The sequence below is a fragment of the Rousettus aegyptiacus genome, unplaced genomic scaffold (genome assembly GCF_014176215.1).
Source record: "Rousettus aegyptiacus isolate mRouAeg1 unplaced genomic scaffold, mRouAeg1.p scaffold_m13_p_1, whole genome shotgun sequence".
NCBI lineage: Eukaryota > Metazoa > Chordata > Mammalia > Chiroptera > Pteropodidae > Rousettus > Rousettus aegyptiacus.
Genome location: NW_023416284.1, coordinates 32,876,806 through 32,893,413, shown reverse-complemented (window position 1 = coordinate 32,893,413; position 16,608 = coordinate 32,876,806). Strand labels below are relative to the sequence as shown.

At 38.3% G+C, this 16,608-nt stretch overlaps 1 protein-coding gene across 9 annotated transcripts in view; it reads right to left on the bottom strand.

Annotated features, from left to right (window-relative positions):
* The window catches only part of ELAVL4 (ELAV like RNA binding protein 4), a 139,075-nt gene that overhangs the window by 75,569 nt on the left and 46,898 nt on the right, over window positions 1-16,608 (bottom strand). For 2 of the 9 annotated variants that reach the window (XM_016120422.2, XM_016120428.2), the window contains exon 1: window positions 14,318-14,443. The exons of 1 other annotated variant lie outside the window; for it this stretch is intronic. In XM_016120422.2, coding sequence (XP_015975908.2) covers window positions 14,318-14,365 — 48 coding nt within the window. In that variant the 5' untranslated portion in view covers window positions 14,366-14,443. Of the gene's footprint in view, window positions 1-10,250; window positions 10,668-11,014; window positions 11,310-13,824; window positions 14,161-14,317; window positions 14,444-16,608 lie in introns of those variants that run through there. 6 more of the 9 variants (XM_016120424.2, XM_016120430.2, XM_016120433.2 and 3 more) reach the window with 5 other exon arrangements.

Below are 16,608 nucleotides of genomic sequence, written 5' to 3'. Positions count from 1 at the left end.
AATACCCTAACCTTCCTAAACCGTAACTTTTACCTGTCTCTCTAGTTTTATCTTTACACGTTAGCCTAAGCTACACTCACACTAGACTATTTATCATTCCTTAAACAAGTTTCCATCTCCATGCCTTTTCTCATACTCTTTCCCCCTCATGGAATGCTCCTTTCTCCCAATTTTTCTACCTATCCATCTTTCCTGGGTCCACGCAAATGGCATTTCCTCTGTGAAGCCTTGTTTGCTTTCCCCAACAAGAATTAATGCCTCCCTCTGATGTACACTGTGCCTCCTCTGCCAAGACACATTGTCTTCTGCCAGTCATTATCCTTACCTACTATATTAGAGTTTGTTTGCCACATTCCATGAGGCACCTAGAATATGGTTTATATGCAATAGACACACAATTGTATTTGCTGATACCAAGTGAAAAACTTGATCTAGAAAAGAAACTGCTTCTCCCGCTCACCGCCCCCACCCCCTACCCCCGAGAAGTAAACTTTGGCCAAGCTGAATGTATTCCCAAACACTCTGGAGCTAGGGCTTCTGATATTATGAAACATGTAAGGCAGATGATCAAACTTTATTTTCTGTAAAACAGGGTTACTAGGACCTGCCCTAATGACATTAAAGAGATCAAACTGGGCAAAAATGATGTAATGTTAAGTGAATATGAGAAACAATCTCCATGGTCACAGGTCCATTACAGTTGAACTGTGCTGGGAACAGGTGACATTCTAGAAATGAAAACTTGCTCTTGGACAATTCATACAACCCGATAGTTCAGAAAGAGTATTTTAAGACTATACCAACTGCAAGCCTATGTCTCCAAAATTCATTAACTAGAGACCTGTTTAAGAGTTTTTACTAAAACTCTTTCAAGCTAAAAGGCTTTTTGTCTTAAGGCAGATAACCTTTAGCCAGAGGTATAAAGAAGGAAGGAACTGAGAGTCAAGTATTGGCTTAAATATGGATGAATTCTCATTTTTTAAAAATCATATAAACACTTATTTAACAAGAAGATACTAAGAATATCCACCTGCCCCGCCCTGTCCATCCACCTGCTCAAATTACTTACCCAATCATCTCTTTTTGGTCCTTCATTAATAAGTGTGATATTTTTCTAGGCTAAAATATGCAGAGACATCTTCTATACCACTCTTTCTCCAAATCCAAGCCCCTTTCTTCCACAGATATATTTCTGTCCATAAAAACACATTCTAAAAATTAACCACAATTCTTCCAGAGAGCTTGTGCACCACATACACAGGCTGGTTACAAAATCCTTAGAAGAACCTTGGTGAAGCCTTGAAATAGATACACATGGAAAGAGAAAAGTTCTATTGTCTGTTTCACAGTAAAGGTATTTTTAAAATAAAAGCATAGGGTCTGAAAAATGGCACTTGGGGGATTAGATCAATTTAGAACCCCTTTTCTTAGTTTTAAGAATGAAAATTAAAGAAAATGACTCCCCTTCACATCCTTCCCATGATTGTATGAAGTGGAATTCAAAATCCATGACATTAAAACAGTATTCTAAGGCTATCTTTTCAGTTTAAGTCTTGAATCCCTTCAGGGACAACTTGTGTTATTTCTTTGTCCTCACTGGTGATAGCAACAGGTCCCATTTTAAAATGATTTGTGAATTTATTTAATGTGCCTGTTTATTCACCCCTTCTGAACCTTGGGGAAAAGGTACAAAATTAGGCTTGGCCTAACACCTGTCCTGACACCACCTACTACCCCTTCCCAAGTATGTGTGATCAACAACTACGTCAAGCCTTAGTGCTGATTTTCCTCCTTTTTCTTTTTTTCCTTCAAATGGGAGGGCAATAAATCGAGGGCCAGCATTCTGCTCACATCTCCCACACCTCTTCAGTCAATCTGATCACTTTTAGAGCTGTTTGCACTGCCAAAGCCATCCATCATCCCGCCTTACCAAGCAGGAGAAGGAAAACGGATGGCAAGTTAGAAAAATCTCATTAAGCCACTTTTTGCCTCAACCTCTTCACCACTCCTTGAGATGCAGAACTTCAAAATTCAGCCTATTGAGGAAACAAGAGGGATAGAGGCAAAAAAAAAAAAAAAAAAAAAAAAAAAAAAAAAAAAAGCTGATGTAGTGATGGGGAAAAAATAGCTCCAAAGTAAGCTGGTTTCTGGGCCAAAGTTATTTCTCAGGTTACTATATATGGGGGCCATGATTATACATATATAACAGCAAAGATGAGACCATATCAAGTAACCTTAACCTGTTCTTTATGTTCTTTCTGGTTGATTTCTGAATTTCTTAAGACTCTTTCATGAAACTGAAAAAAAAACAGCACCAATTAAAATTAATTTTGTGTTCACCTTTTTTCTCTTTTAATGATGAAATCTCAAATTCATTCTAATTCCGAAGGCGATCATGGATATACTTTGCAAAACCCTAGAAGAATGCAGAAAACTTAAAGCCACACAATTCCAGAGAAGAACTGCTTAAAAGTCACTGTTTTCACACACACACTACCCCAAGATGAGGGCAGCATGCGATATCACTTCTGGCATGGGCAGAAAGACTGACGGACTGAAAGAGACTTAACGTCTTCTAAACGCCTTTAAGTTTCAGGTCCTGCATATGGCTGGTGACTTCTAACACTATTCCTCATGTGATCCTCACAGAAATCCTGTGAGTCAGGAATGATCACCCCCATCTCAAAGATAAGAAAGTTGAGGCCTGGAAAGCTGAAGTATCTCATCCAAGATCACACAGTTACTAATTGGAAAAGTCAGGATTCTAACCCAAATCCACCTGCCTCAAAGTCCTTTGCACTTCCGGGTTTCTTAAGACAAAAGACAATCTTTCTCGAGGGCTGCCTATACAGGCACACTATGCAGATCCTCCCAGTCCGGAGGCAGACTCATGGTTCTGTGGCCTCTGAGCTGGCTCTGCCAACAAGGACATGGGAATAGTGGTACCTAGTAGAAACAAATCTAATTTTTCTAAACGTGCACAAGTGGATATAATGTGTTTTTAGCCCCATCTGTACACTGGCCCTCTGGGCCCTAATCACAATAACCAGGTTGTTTTCCGGATTAGAACCTTTTATACTACGGAGGCGATTAAAATATAATCAAGCTAGAAAGTTATCCTCCCCCAAAGCCACCTAAAACAGAGAAATTCCAAAATAAAACCAATTTACATATTTTAGTTCCAATTAAAAAGTAAAAGCTAAGGATTCCCTTTTAATATCCTGAATAATAAATGCACATTTATTGTAAAGCTTCCTTTGGGGAACGGTTACTATGAGGACAACTTTCCCAATATTATTCATAAATATCACTTTTGTTTTGGTGTTACAGTAAGAATCTGGACTTGTGGGAATCGTACTGTCTGTACCCAGTGCATCAACAGAGATAATTAATATTGAAGACATGTACAATATCCAGAATTTTAGATGTGTGGTTGGCCGCAGAAAGTAACATGAGAAAGGATCGGTCAAATCCAGTCAAAATCACAAATTGCAGGGACTTAGTCGTTTACTCCATTTTAAGTGAGCACTTTCCTAATGAAAGTTTCATTAGTAAAGATTGCAAGTTCTCAGGCTTCCACTACAGCCTTTTAAATAGCACTTAGAGCTAAAGTTTATCATTAAAGCTGTATTTACTACTACTGCATCTTCAAAGAGGGCATTCAAAAAAAAAAAAATGTTCAACTCGGCCTGTTATTTTTCATGTACAAATTAGAAAGCAAAACTCTAAAGGGTTTAGATTGGCAACTTAGGAAAACACAGACTACTTGAGAAACCATTATTGGTACATCTCAGGGCGTACTGGGGGTCATGGCTGTCTATCTATTACTTCTCAACCCTCTGCTACACACACACACACACACACACACACACAAACACACACACACAAACTGAATGCAGTATCTAAGTGTGCATGACAAAGTAACTCTATGATTTCTGCTCCACTAACAAAGAGTTTGCACAGGGGCATGACAAGAGGGTCACTACCTTCTCAGGTCCTCCTTGGAGGCCGACATAGGTAAGAGGACTTCAAAGAATCACCTCTATCAGAAGCAAGGCATTCCTATCTCTGTAAAATTAACAGGTTTTAGCCAAACTCGAAAGCCAGCTGATGGAAAGACAAGTTCCTTCTAACAGTCCAAACTACTTTTTCCTGAGAGTGAACATCTGGATACGTGGAACCTTATAGATAAAAATGTACAGAAGATCTTTTATCTCTATCTTTTGGAGTCATGCCTAGACTCTTACAAATATAAAAGGAAAATCATTTATGTACTTAAACATTCCAACATATTTTTTTTTCATAATTTGACACGAACCTTATTGTGTAATATTCAACCTTAAAATCCCTCATCCCAAATTTATCCCAGATCACAGAAACTTAGCCTCTAATTTCGTCTTTTGATCAGTGTCAGAAGAAAAAGAAATGGTGACCTCGAATTCCATGTTCTAAAGAAATGCACGTAAGAATTCAACAAATATATCTTCATCTGATAAAAATGATAGCTAGCCTCTACTATAAATACAGTTGGCAAAATGGCTTCAAGGGCTAGTGGTTACAGGAGACCAGACAATAGAAGGATCCTTACAATGAGCAAGAGTGGATTCAACACAGCAAAGTGCAAAGGGAGAGGAAACCTCTACGCTGTGGTGTGTTTTTCAGAATTCGCCATCTTGGCTGGAATTGTTTCTCTGCTTCCTCATACCCTAAAAAAAGAACTGAACTTCTTACTGAAAAAATATTTATGAATTACATTTTTAAAGCTTTAAAATAAATAATTTAAAAAATGAACTCAAGTTTAAATGTTATTTTCAAGCAAATTGTCCATGGTTAGTTATTTTGAGAAGAGACTTATGACTTGTTATTTTTGTCCATTTTTTAAAAAGTCATATATACTAGTGTTGCATTTTACTTTTGTGGTTAAACATAGTAAGCCTTCTCAAAAACAACAAGTAAACGAAAACGCAAGCACACCAATTACCCTGACCTTATTTCTTCAACATTTTCACTACTTTATTAACCAAAAATTTATTTGAGGATTCCATTATGGCATTTCTTGGACCCGGATTGAGAGGAGGAAATATCTCTGGTGTTAGATACAATGAGGATACGAATAATGATCTTCCCCAAAGCAAAAATGGCCAGTTCTAAAATGGTCCAGCAAAAGGCAAAACCTTGGGGGTGGAGGGAGGACACGAGATGAGAGAGAAAGAGATAGAGATAGAGAAATAGAGAGAAAGCCGCCAGCCTATTAGGAGCACTGACGCTACATAAGTTATTTCTTAATGAATGTACGAGGAACAGCATAAATATTACCATTAAGCAGAGTGGATGTGAACATCCAAAGCAAGCTAGCTGGCTGACTGCTTTCTCATTTTTGCTCTTTTGTAACAATTACATTTCCAAAGTGCTCGATTTCTAACACTGATGCTCCAAAGCTATTGTGAGTACAATGCCTGAATACTTAATGAGGTAAACAACAAACAAAATGGCTTGTCTTTGGTGCCCCGAGATAGCATCCCAAACTGGATATAATTAAAGGTGTGAACAAGCAAGCAAGGAAGTAGTGAACCTGCAAAGTCAAGGTTCTGAGAAATTATCGGGCATCCCACACTGCACCAGTTCAAATTTATCACTCATTATCTCTTATACCGGCAAAGTACATATCTACATGTTGGTACCCCTCTCCATTCTTATCTTCAAGCCTTTTTTTTTCCATTTCTAGATGGCTAATTTATGACAATTACTGCTTGTAACAACTCCCACTCACCCACAGATCACCTTCTTTTACTTTTAGACAGCTGCTAAACTATAAAAGCCCTCTACCCTTAAAATACGCTGAAATTTTAAAAATACAAGGATGTTCCTAACACACACATGCACGCACACACACAAACTCACAAAAAGCATGAGATGCTAACACAGCCATCCTATCTCCTCCTCGTTTTCACCCATGGTTAAAGATTAGGTTTAAATACTCCCAAAGCAAAAATAACTCTCCTTCCATATACACATACTTTTTAATTTGAACCCTGCTCCTTGATTGAAAGAGAAGCTCCTAGCTCACAAATATGGTTATGGATTTGCGCATTTATAGTTCTCAAGTGGAAACTAAAGAAAGGTGTTTGCTTACTAATAGAAGTCTGCAGAGCCTGGATATACTTTTTTTTTTATTAAGTTTTGTATTTTTCTAATAAGAGAACTCTCGAGAGTTTGTGAGAAGTCACTTCTTACGGGAAGCCAGCCTAGTTAAGTTTTCTTTCCATTTTTAGATGCACATATACTGCAAATATGTATGTACACATTTGGTAATACAAAATAAGGATTTTAGAAACACACATGCATACACTGATACACACATAGTCTCTCTCTCACACACATACAGACTTTCCACATGTGTCTCGAATGGATGGGAGAATGGATAGTGGGCAATAAAAAGCTGACCAGATTCAAAAGACGAACCAGTCAATTCTGTACGACATGGCCCATCTACTGGAAAATCATAAGATAAAAGCTTAATAATGTTTATGCCCCTTCATACTCCCAAAATTCCCAATATCATTGGGAAAAATACTGCATTGCAGCATTTGCCAGCGCGCAATCATGTGTCTAGCATCTGCTGGCCAGCTCACCAACAAATGTACATATTAAGTGTCCAAGCATATAAATTAAGTGCTTGGTGGCCACAGATCATTGAAACTGATGAAGAAATTTGTCAAGGCCAAAATATTCTGTCCACGCATAGTGACCGCTATCAAGATCGCCATTTCTTACTCGCAGTATACACAGATAATTTGTTTCTTTTATTTTTTAATTAAAATAAGGCATTAAGATGCCAAGGGCTAATTGAAGCAGCATATCTCCTCATGGAAGGAATAGCATGTGGTCTACATATAGGAAGGGAATCTACTCACAATAAGGAAATAAATGCAAAGGGAAGAAATAAAACCAAAGAAAAGGATTTGACCTGAGGAAACCCTTTCATTGTTCACCATAACTTACTTGAGAAAAATACCGTGGTTAGCCCAAAAATTCTTTCAGAGATATTGAACACATACACACAAAGCAACATTCATGCAATTTCTAGATTTGAAATTTCAAATAGATTATCCCCAATAGAAATGCTAAGTTCAAAATATCTGAAGTCTAACATGCCCCAAATCCTATTTCAAGACTGAAATCTGAACTAAAATGAAAACGCATCGTACCTCATTTTCTTTCTCTTTCTTTAAAAAAAATTCTACTGTTATTACCGTACAACAATCTGGCCTTCCTCTCATAACAAAATCTTTTAATATTCAAAGGACCAAGGAAGGGTTATAGGGAGAGGAAAAAGTTTTCAGGCTTTGGAAAACTATCAAACAGAAGCAAGCTCATCTATATTTGGTCAAGAGGATGACTTGAATGAATGGCAGTTAGGAATGAATGGGACTGAAATTACAAATGAATGATGAAGTTACTGGCTAGGTGTTTTTTATTATTAAAACTGTCTTGTAAGTCAGTAATTTTCAAAGGAATGTCTCAGCTATTTCCCCACCTATGTTCATTTTACCCTTTCAAAAATTTAATATTAAATGATTTAGCCACTATATTACAATGAGATGTACGGACATTCTGATCATTAAAATGGTGATGAATCAGGTGTCTTTTGCAGAAATATTTCTGATCGGATTTTCATTTCTTAATAAATGCGCACTCAGCCTTGTGCTCCCACACAGGCACACCTCCCATGCAGGTGGTAGGCATTAATATGTTTAAGACAAAGAAGCAAGAAAGGTCAGCAGTAGAACCACGTGTCTTTTTCACAACCCAAGCTAAGATGCCAGTACCTATAGAAATTATTTTCCTTTATCTAAAAAAGGCTGGAAAATTCTCAGAAAAAAAAAATCTAGGTAAGATAATTAAAAAATCTATTCTATTTTTAATAGCGACACATGTTTACAAACTCAAGTATGAAAGCAAGGTTCAAGTGTATGACAAAAAAAAATCTTCATTTATTTTCACCTCAAGAGTCAAAACAAATTTTTAAAAATCCCTCAACAAAAAGACAAAACAAAAAGAAGCATCTGCAAGGAAAAAAGAACGGGGGTGGTGGTGCGGAGATTTGCAGTGGAAAGGATAAAAATTAAGAGTACTTTCAACAAAGCCAAATATATTTCTTAACCTTTTAACGTATTTCAATGTTTTTTTAATTACTCATTTTTGGGTTTAGAATTAGCTACCTGATCATGTGTCAAATTTGTCTCTCAGGAAGAAACAGTAACAGATCATCGTCTCAGTTGTTTTTATGTTACCTCCTATTCACCTAAATACTATACCTTTCAGTCCTTCTGGTACCCACCATCAGGAGAAAAAGAGACTAGTAGTAAAGCATACTTAGAGAAAACGCAAGAGATACCTGTCACCCAGTGCATGCATGGGTCCCAGACATTCAGAAACACTGAAAAAAAAAAAAATCAGCTTTTCACTCAGTTTATGCCAAGACCAGAACCAGAACCAATGGTTTCAAGGGTGCAGCCGGATGGATTCTGTGGATGGAGATATAGAGAGGGAGGCGAAGCCAAAGGCTAGAATATAGTTTTTCATTTATTATTTTTAAAAGTAAATTCTACTCAGGATCTAAAAGGAGAGATACAGTGAAGTCCCTGGAACTGTAATATCAACAACTGATTTAAACAAAATACCATATCACCTAGCACAAAATCATGCTTAGGGTAAATCTATTCTACCTATATTTCTCCTATGGATGAATAGTTACTGGAAATTTCTAAGAAATCATTTACAGAATCTATCGGCTGTGAGATTCACTATTATGCTTCCGTCAACTTCATTCAATATAATCTACATTTTTTTTTCAAATGGCCTCGTAGGATTCCTTGCGATTTTTTGCACGTACAATTTCACAGCAGGGAAAAGGGAGGAAAGAGGGAGAGGGAGAGGGGGAGAGAGAGAGAGAGAGACAGAGAGAGACAGAGAGAGACAGAGAGAGAGAGAGCGAGAGAGAGAGCAAGATTTTCTACCCTCCCTTCCCCCTCTCCTTCTCTGTTTTTTAAACCAAAAAAAAAAAAAAAAAAAAGGAAGAAGAAAAAAGAAAAAAAAAACAGGAGAGACAGAACAGATGCTTAAAAATAGATTTCTAAAAATCACTGTAAGCCAGAGTTAGAAATGTAATTAACACCTATTTATAAAGAATAATTAAAGTTGGGCCGGCCACAAAGAACAGCAAAGATAATCGAGGTCCTGTTCGCCCCCCTCCTTTTTTTACACTATTTGCAGTGTGTTCTCATGATAGCCACCTGCTCCCTACTCGGCTTTTCCTCTGTTCGTTTCCCCGGCAACCTTTCATTGGGTTTTCCTCCCAGCTATCGCTTTCAGTTGGGCTGCTCGGTCTAATCTTATTTGTTTTACACCCATCAAAACAAGCAGCCAGACAAAGGCAATCCTCTAAGAATGGGAAAAAGACCACAGCTTTGTTATAACATCTATGCAGAGCGAAAAGTCCTCCCCAGGCTTTTCTATTGAAAAATAAGTGAGATAGATATGAATTTACAGCCTCCCCCCATACCCAGCTTTGAAACCCTGTGAAAGCTATTGCTGGTGAAAATTCAAAGTCAAAGTGGGCACTCGTGGCATCTGATCTTGCCATTTTGTGCCATATCTACAGGGTCAACATCGGGCGACAGGAGCGCCACTCAAGGAGTTTCCCTGCTTCTTTTTTTTTTTCCCTCAGAAAAAAAAGATGCTAAAAATAGATTTACTACTTTGGCAGAAAGGTTTTCCACTTCCCCTTCCACATCTAAAACTCCTGTTTCACAATTGCATCTGCTGGTACTGAACCTCACCTCCTCCACCCCTCATTCCCAGCCTTCCCCATCACTTCTAGCAAGAGACTGAAAAAGAAATGTGCCTTTAACTTTAACAGTCGTGTAATTCCGTTGAAAGCTCACAGAGGCGGTGGACCCACCAGCCAACAGTGACGGTGACATTGTGATTGTCAAAGAAGACACTAATCTTGCTTGGCTAAAATATGTGTTCTATGGAAGAGGCAGTGTGTGTGCATGCAGTGCCATTACACTTGGAGATGGATTCTAGTTTTCAGAAAAGAGAAATACTAATAAACACATACACACACCAACGATCTGCACAGTGATTTACAATGCACAGTCCACCATCCACGCGCGCGCGCACACACACACACACACGCACACAATCAGATGGAATCTCCAAGCTGCCTTCCTCTTTTCACTTACCATCTTCAAGCCATTCCACTCCATCTGTGATCAGAAGAAGATGGACCCTTACACAGTGTCAAAAGCGGAAAGGAACGTTATGTAAAAGCTGACATTCCTTCTTACAGAGCTGCTGCCCAGAGAAAGAAGCAACAACTCAACACGCCAGGCACCGCTACACATACAAGCCGCCTCCTCTTTTTTATGAGGTCATGACAGGAAACTCTTTGAAATACAAGATGCAGCATTTACTGAAGCCCAAATAAATCACTCTCTTTGCCGTTTTGACTGCGCAGTCCCCCGAAACACAACTGCCCATCTCAACGTTCAGTATCCAGAAGCTGCCTCTCAGGGTTTAAATTTCCAGTACAGAAATGAAGAGATTCCTAACCCTGCTGCAACCACCTCCTGCCCCACAAAACCCAGGCACATAGACAAACCCTCTCTCCCTTATTAAAAAAAAAAAAAAAAATCCCTTCTTTTGCTATTATGGTCTCGTGTAATACAACCTCTTTCAACAAACAAGCAGCCCACCTTCCCCCCACCTCTGCCTTTATGTTGAAGGGAAAACTGACAATGACCTGATAAAAATGACAATCTATTTCCCCACTGCTTTTCAATAAAAGGACCTACCCGCACTCTCTACACAAAAGAGATAGTAAATGTAGGAATCAAACAGCAGCAGAGAACTAAACTCTTGTGCAAGCATAAGACTGGTCAAGGTGTAGATGCTTTTCTTCCCTCCAGCAACACAAACAACAGATTATAAATCTAATCATACCTACCATAACCATTCTTATTGGCAAATATTGGGTCTTGCAGAGCTTCGACTCTTCTCTTAAAATTTGCAAAGGTTTCAGAATATATATTTTTAAATGACTACTCTTGTTATATATTTTTAAAGATCCACAAAACACAGTGTGGATGATTGTAAAGTAAATCAATTATTTGGGGGGATTGAGGGGGAGAGAAAGAAAAAATAAAGAAAAGGAGCAGTGAGCTGAAACCCCCGATTCTAGGATGTAGATAAGAACAACTGAACAGAGCCTTGCTGAAATTGGCTCGAAGCTTCCCCTTTTTACATCCATTTATGGGACCATCTGTCAGCCGAAGCCAGGATCTGATTGGCTGGGGAAACGAAGGGAGGCGTTGCAACATCAGGTGCTATTTAAATTAGCTACTGCCAGATTGACGATGTTAATGATTTGGTGACCTCTACAACAACAGAGACCAGATTTCTGAACTGCTTCTTGTGTCTGGTAATTAAGGCCAGACTGAAGCAACAACAGCCATACTTGTATTTTTACCTTTTCCCTCCTCCCAGCTCAAAAGTACTGTAACAACTGCAGGTCCCTGGCGGCTTGCAAACCTTAACAGTGGGAGTGTCTTCCCTTTGCCCTGTCCGGAGGGCTACACCACCCCACCCCTCTGACAGAGGGCTTTTCCCGTATAGAATATTTTCAACCACCTTATCTTTCTCGACAGTTGCTTTCTAGCGAAATGCATATTTAATGATCTGCCTCTAGGCTTAAAGATACAACAAAAGCACTTTAATGTGCTAATATATCCACATTTTAACTTTATTTTGCTTATTTTCAGTAAGTAATGCTCCTTTTGCGGCTAAGATGGCCAGTGTTTCAAAAGAAAGCAAGTTTGAGATTGCACTTGCTCCGTGAACCAGGTTTGTACAAGTTTGCTTCGGAAAACTATTTCCTAATAAACAAAAAAGAAAAAAGCTGGGGTGTAGCGAGGAGGGGGGAAGCTGTCAGCCTCTACCTTTCTGCCTTCTGTCTGAGCTTTTCAAAACATGGAATGATGAATGGTTTATTTAAATGAATTTATTTCTCAACTTGGATAGAGGCATGATCTGATTTTTTAAAAAATTCACCTAAACGCAATTTTCTCTTTGCTTTCTCTACTGCTGTAGAGAAAGGTAAAGCATGCTTTTGACAATAGCCTCATTTCATAACCGGTGCTCGTCTTGCTTAACTGAACATGTGATTTTGCTTCTTGTCCTTCAAATGATGTCTTTTTTCTTCGGCCCCTTAAAAGACCCGCAAAGAGACACTTAGCAAGTGTGTGCTGATATACACAGTTTGTGGGTCTATGTGATACATTTCATAATCTCTACTTTACCAAGCCTTCTGTAGTATGCTTTTTTGTTCTGGTTTGGGTTTTTAAAGTGGTTTACCTGAAAAGTTTATGCTTTAATTCTATCCAAAAGATCAACTTATCACTGTTTACTTAACTCATAACTTAATCAATATGTTCCTCAATAAATATACAGAGGTTACAAGTACTATCAAAAACATAATTCAACATAATCTTAATCTTTGGCTGGCATCGACAGTAAGATGGGAGTAGGCAACGTAGAAACACTGGCTGAAAAGCATACTATATTCTCTGGGCTTCAAAGTCCAAGAATAAATGGATCTGTAAAAAATTATTAGAAAAGAAAATAACCTTTACATTTTTAAAAGTTAAAACTATGCTCTACAAGCTATTTCATGAACACACACACACACCCACCCACACACATATATACACACATTTTTAAAAACACAAGTACAGCATAAAATAATATTTATTGGGTATTCTATGTGAACTATTAGATTTGAATATGAAATAAATTCAGCTATTAGAAATGAACATACATGTAACAAAAAAGTGGAAATGTTAAAGCTACAATTCCTTTAAGTGAGACAATACTAAATTAAACTTTTTAAATAATTTCTTTAGCAAATGTAGAGTCCTATGAGTTACAATAGTACTATAGTATCTATTGAACTGTGCACTAAGGATGACTTCACAGATTAAGTATTCTAAAGAGCTCCACATACGCACACAGGACAGGTACAGGTGCCCCAAATCGACAACAGAAACTCTGAGTGCAATTTCACCAACATGAAAATATTGTGAAAAGTAAACACAAATGAACACAAGCTGACAAACACAAAGAAAAAGAGCTCACTCAGAACAAAATATTTACTATATATTTCTCTGGAGGTTATAAAAGTCACAATTTCTTAAAACCTTTTTTCTCCCACCTCTACTAATCTCAGCACACTTAGTGAGCCATAAATTAACATTTTGTATACTAAAAGATGTCCTGGCCACTTTTCTGAAATAGGAACTGTATATTACAGCATAAATAATTAGCTGGTTTTGCTAGGCGAAAAAAATCCATGCACTTTGTATATTGATCACTTCTCCCAAAACCTCTACTCCCAAGTCTTTCAATAGAATCCTCAAACAAATGCACAAATGTCCTCAGAGGCCTTTTCTCTAAAGACAAAGGCAGAATCCTATTGTTGGGAAAAGTCAACCTTATTATTGCATTTCCAATAGTACCATTCATCTTTCAGAGTGAGGGGCTGACCGCTACATCAGTGGTGTGACATTTGTAAAGCAACAGATTCTCAATATATTATCTCAAGAATCAGGCAGGCGAGTCTCTCAGTCATGCACGATTTTTTTTTTCCGTCACAATCCTCCACCACCACAGACAGAAACTTGTCTTACTCAAGCAGCTAAGGCAACCTAAAAATGATATCCCAGAACTGTGGGGCTGCCAGCGCCACTGTATCCCTCTTACCACAAATGAGCAGTTTCTTGACTCATTAATAACAATTTCCCTTAAAAGAAGTAATCTCATATCAGTCAGCCCCTCGCCACCATGCACACATCCCAAAGGTTGCAGATATCTCAGCATCAGTCGCCGGCAGCCAGCTTTCCCACACAGAGTCCAGATGGACTGTACCAGAAGCCAATTCAGCGTTAATAACTACCTACTCCGCGCAGTGGAGAAGCCTTACGTGGCACAATGGGCTAGGAAACAGCAGCCGGCTGAAACTGCAAATAAAAAAGACAACCAAATTCTCCAAAAGCACCGAAAGAGAGGAACAGAAATGGAAGCGTGAATTGTATTTCCTTGACTTCCATGAGAGAAAAAAAAAAAGAGAAAGGAAAAGAAGAAGAAAAAAGAATCCTTCATAAACGTGTGGTGGGGGGTGGGAATGAAGCAAGGGAAAAAAAAAAAAAAAAAAAAAAAAACAGATGCTGCCCAGAAAAAAGTGACAAAATATTACCTCATTATTTAACAAAGCAGCATTAAGCGTCCTGCTGATTTCAAACATCTTGACACAGATTTTGTTTTAAGAGAAACAGATAGAATCCTTTGCAAAGCACTCCGTCTGCAAAGGGTTCTTCAATTTTCTTGCGCGCCACGGAACAGTCAATACATTATTTCCCTAGAGTTTGCACATTAAAACCTCTAGTCAGTGAGCTGAATTTTTCCCTTATCTCACACACAGTAGACTCCTGTTATATGTACTGCTCTCTTTGCAAGAGCAGCCTGCCCCAAACATGGCTGGTGTTTAAACTACTCTTTAAAGTAACAGTTCACTATATAACCACCAGGTGGGTAGAGTGCACAGATTCAAATGAACCATCTTAAAAGATTGTGATTTTTTTCCCCCTTGGAATAGCTTTTGGGTGTAGAATGTGACATGAGAAACACCAGCATCCTAACAGGCATCTCGTCTTGTCTCTCTGTATATATCTTGTCAAAATAAATAAATAAAATTCCTTCTCCTGACTTATAGTGAGAAAACAAAACAAAACACCAGCACCAATTCTAACAAGAACTGTGAAGAATAAAACATAAACGAGCTTTGTTTCATTCAGCAAAGGATGAATAAGGAAACCCCAATCAACACGGAGTAAGAGGGAAAAACCAAAAACTCTGTGGAAATATTTTTCTATAGCAAAAAGAGAAAAATATTGACTCAAGTGATAAAAACTCAGTTCAAAAATATGCATATGGGCAAAGCACATACAAGATGGAGGCAAGAGATTAAGGGTATAACTTTCTTCTAAGTAAAACATAAGGTTCATTTTATATGGTCTTTCATGATAGGAAATAACCAAAAGCTTAAAAGTGGACACCGGCAAAAACACACACACATACACGCACACACACACACACACACACACACACCAAAATCTTAAGCATCTTTTAAAAAAAACCTAATTATACAAATAGTTATGAACAACCAGAAGAGCAAACTAATCCCCACTGCTTTTCTTTACCCCTAAGATCTGCCTCGAAGTGGAACGTCTCTGTTGCATACTATTTTGGATGTATAGCTAACTTGGTGTCTCCTTTGTACAATTCTATTCCAATTAATCTGCTCTTCTGCCAGAAATATACAGAATGTCCCAAGTTGAAAGCCCCAGGTGATGAAGAGGGGATGCTAAAAGGATAAAGAACCATCTGAACAAAAATAAATCTCATCACTTACTTTGTTACATGGCCTGATTTTTAAGGAGGATTTTCTTACTTACAGAGCATGCCAGCACCATTCTACATTTCCTCGTATCTAAAAGAGAAACCAATACACACAGATACCTGGGATTTTGCTTTCTTGGCAGGACAAAATTAAAGCCCTGGAACTTCAACATCCTCTTGCAAACACGGATGTCGATACCAGTATTTTTCCAGCCTATCCAAGTAACATTTTGCTACACACAACAGTGACTGTCTCCTTCATCTTTAAGTCAAGGCTGCATCACTTAATATCATTTAACCTCCTCGAATATATTAAGTTTCAAGTGACAATTTTTAACTTGGGGAGTGAGAAGGAGGAGTTGCTCTCATCAGATTCTGGTTGTATGAAATAAGCTAATTTGTACACTCACCATATGTCTTAAACACTAATTAAAAAATGTCACTTTCTTCAAACATTAAAATGTAATCAGCCTAGTAAATAAAATATTCTCGAGTTTTCTTGCCTTGGTGATAATTTAAAGAGTGTTTATCTCAAGGTAACCTCTCTGTTTTGATTACCAAGGAAGGTTTTTGATTTGAAAAGGGGGAAAAAAGGAGATATTGGGGGCTGGGGAAGTGAGAAAAGAAAGCCACAACTGTACGAAGTAGCTGCACAAAGGAAAATAAGATAAAGCTGGTTTTTAAGGACCCATAGTCTTGTTACCCTAAGGCAAATCCAGCCAATCAATACCACCCATTGACGGTCTACCATCTGCCATGCTACCCAGAGATGTGGCTAAACAGACCTGTTCCATATGACCGTAGCCGGCTCATTTTCAGTCGATTAGGGCAGTTCCAGAGCATTCACATGCAATAGCACAAAATTCCAAGTCCGACTGAGCCTGTCTCTTTACACCAGTCCTTCCGAGCACAGCTGCAGACCTTTCCTCCTGTTCTGGGTGTCTGGATTACCTCTTCTTGCCCCTCAATTGAATTAGCAAAATGGGTGGGAAGGTAGAGCAGACACACACACACACACACACACACACACACACACACGCAGATAATTGCTGGTCCTTCTTCAGTGCCATGCACAAATCAGAAATTCCA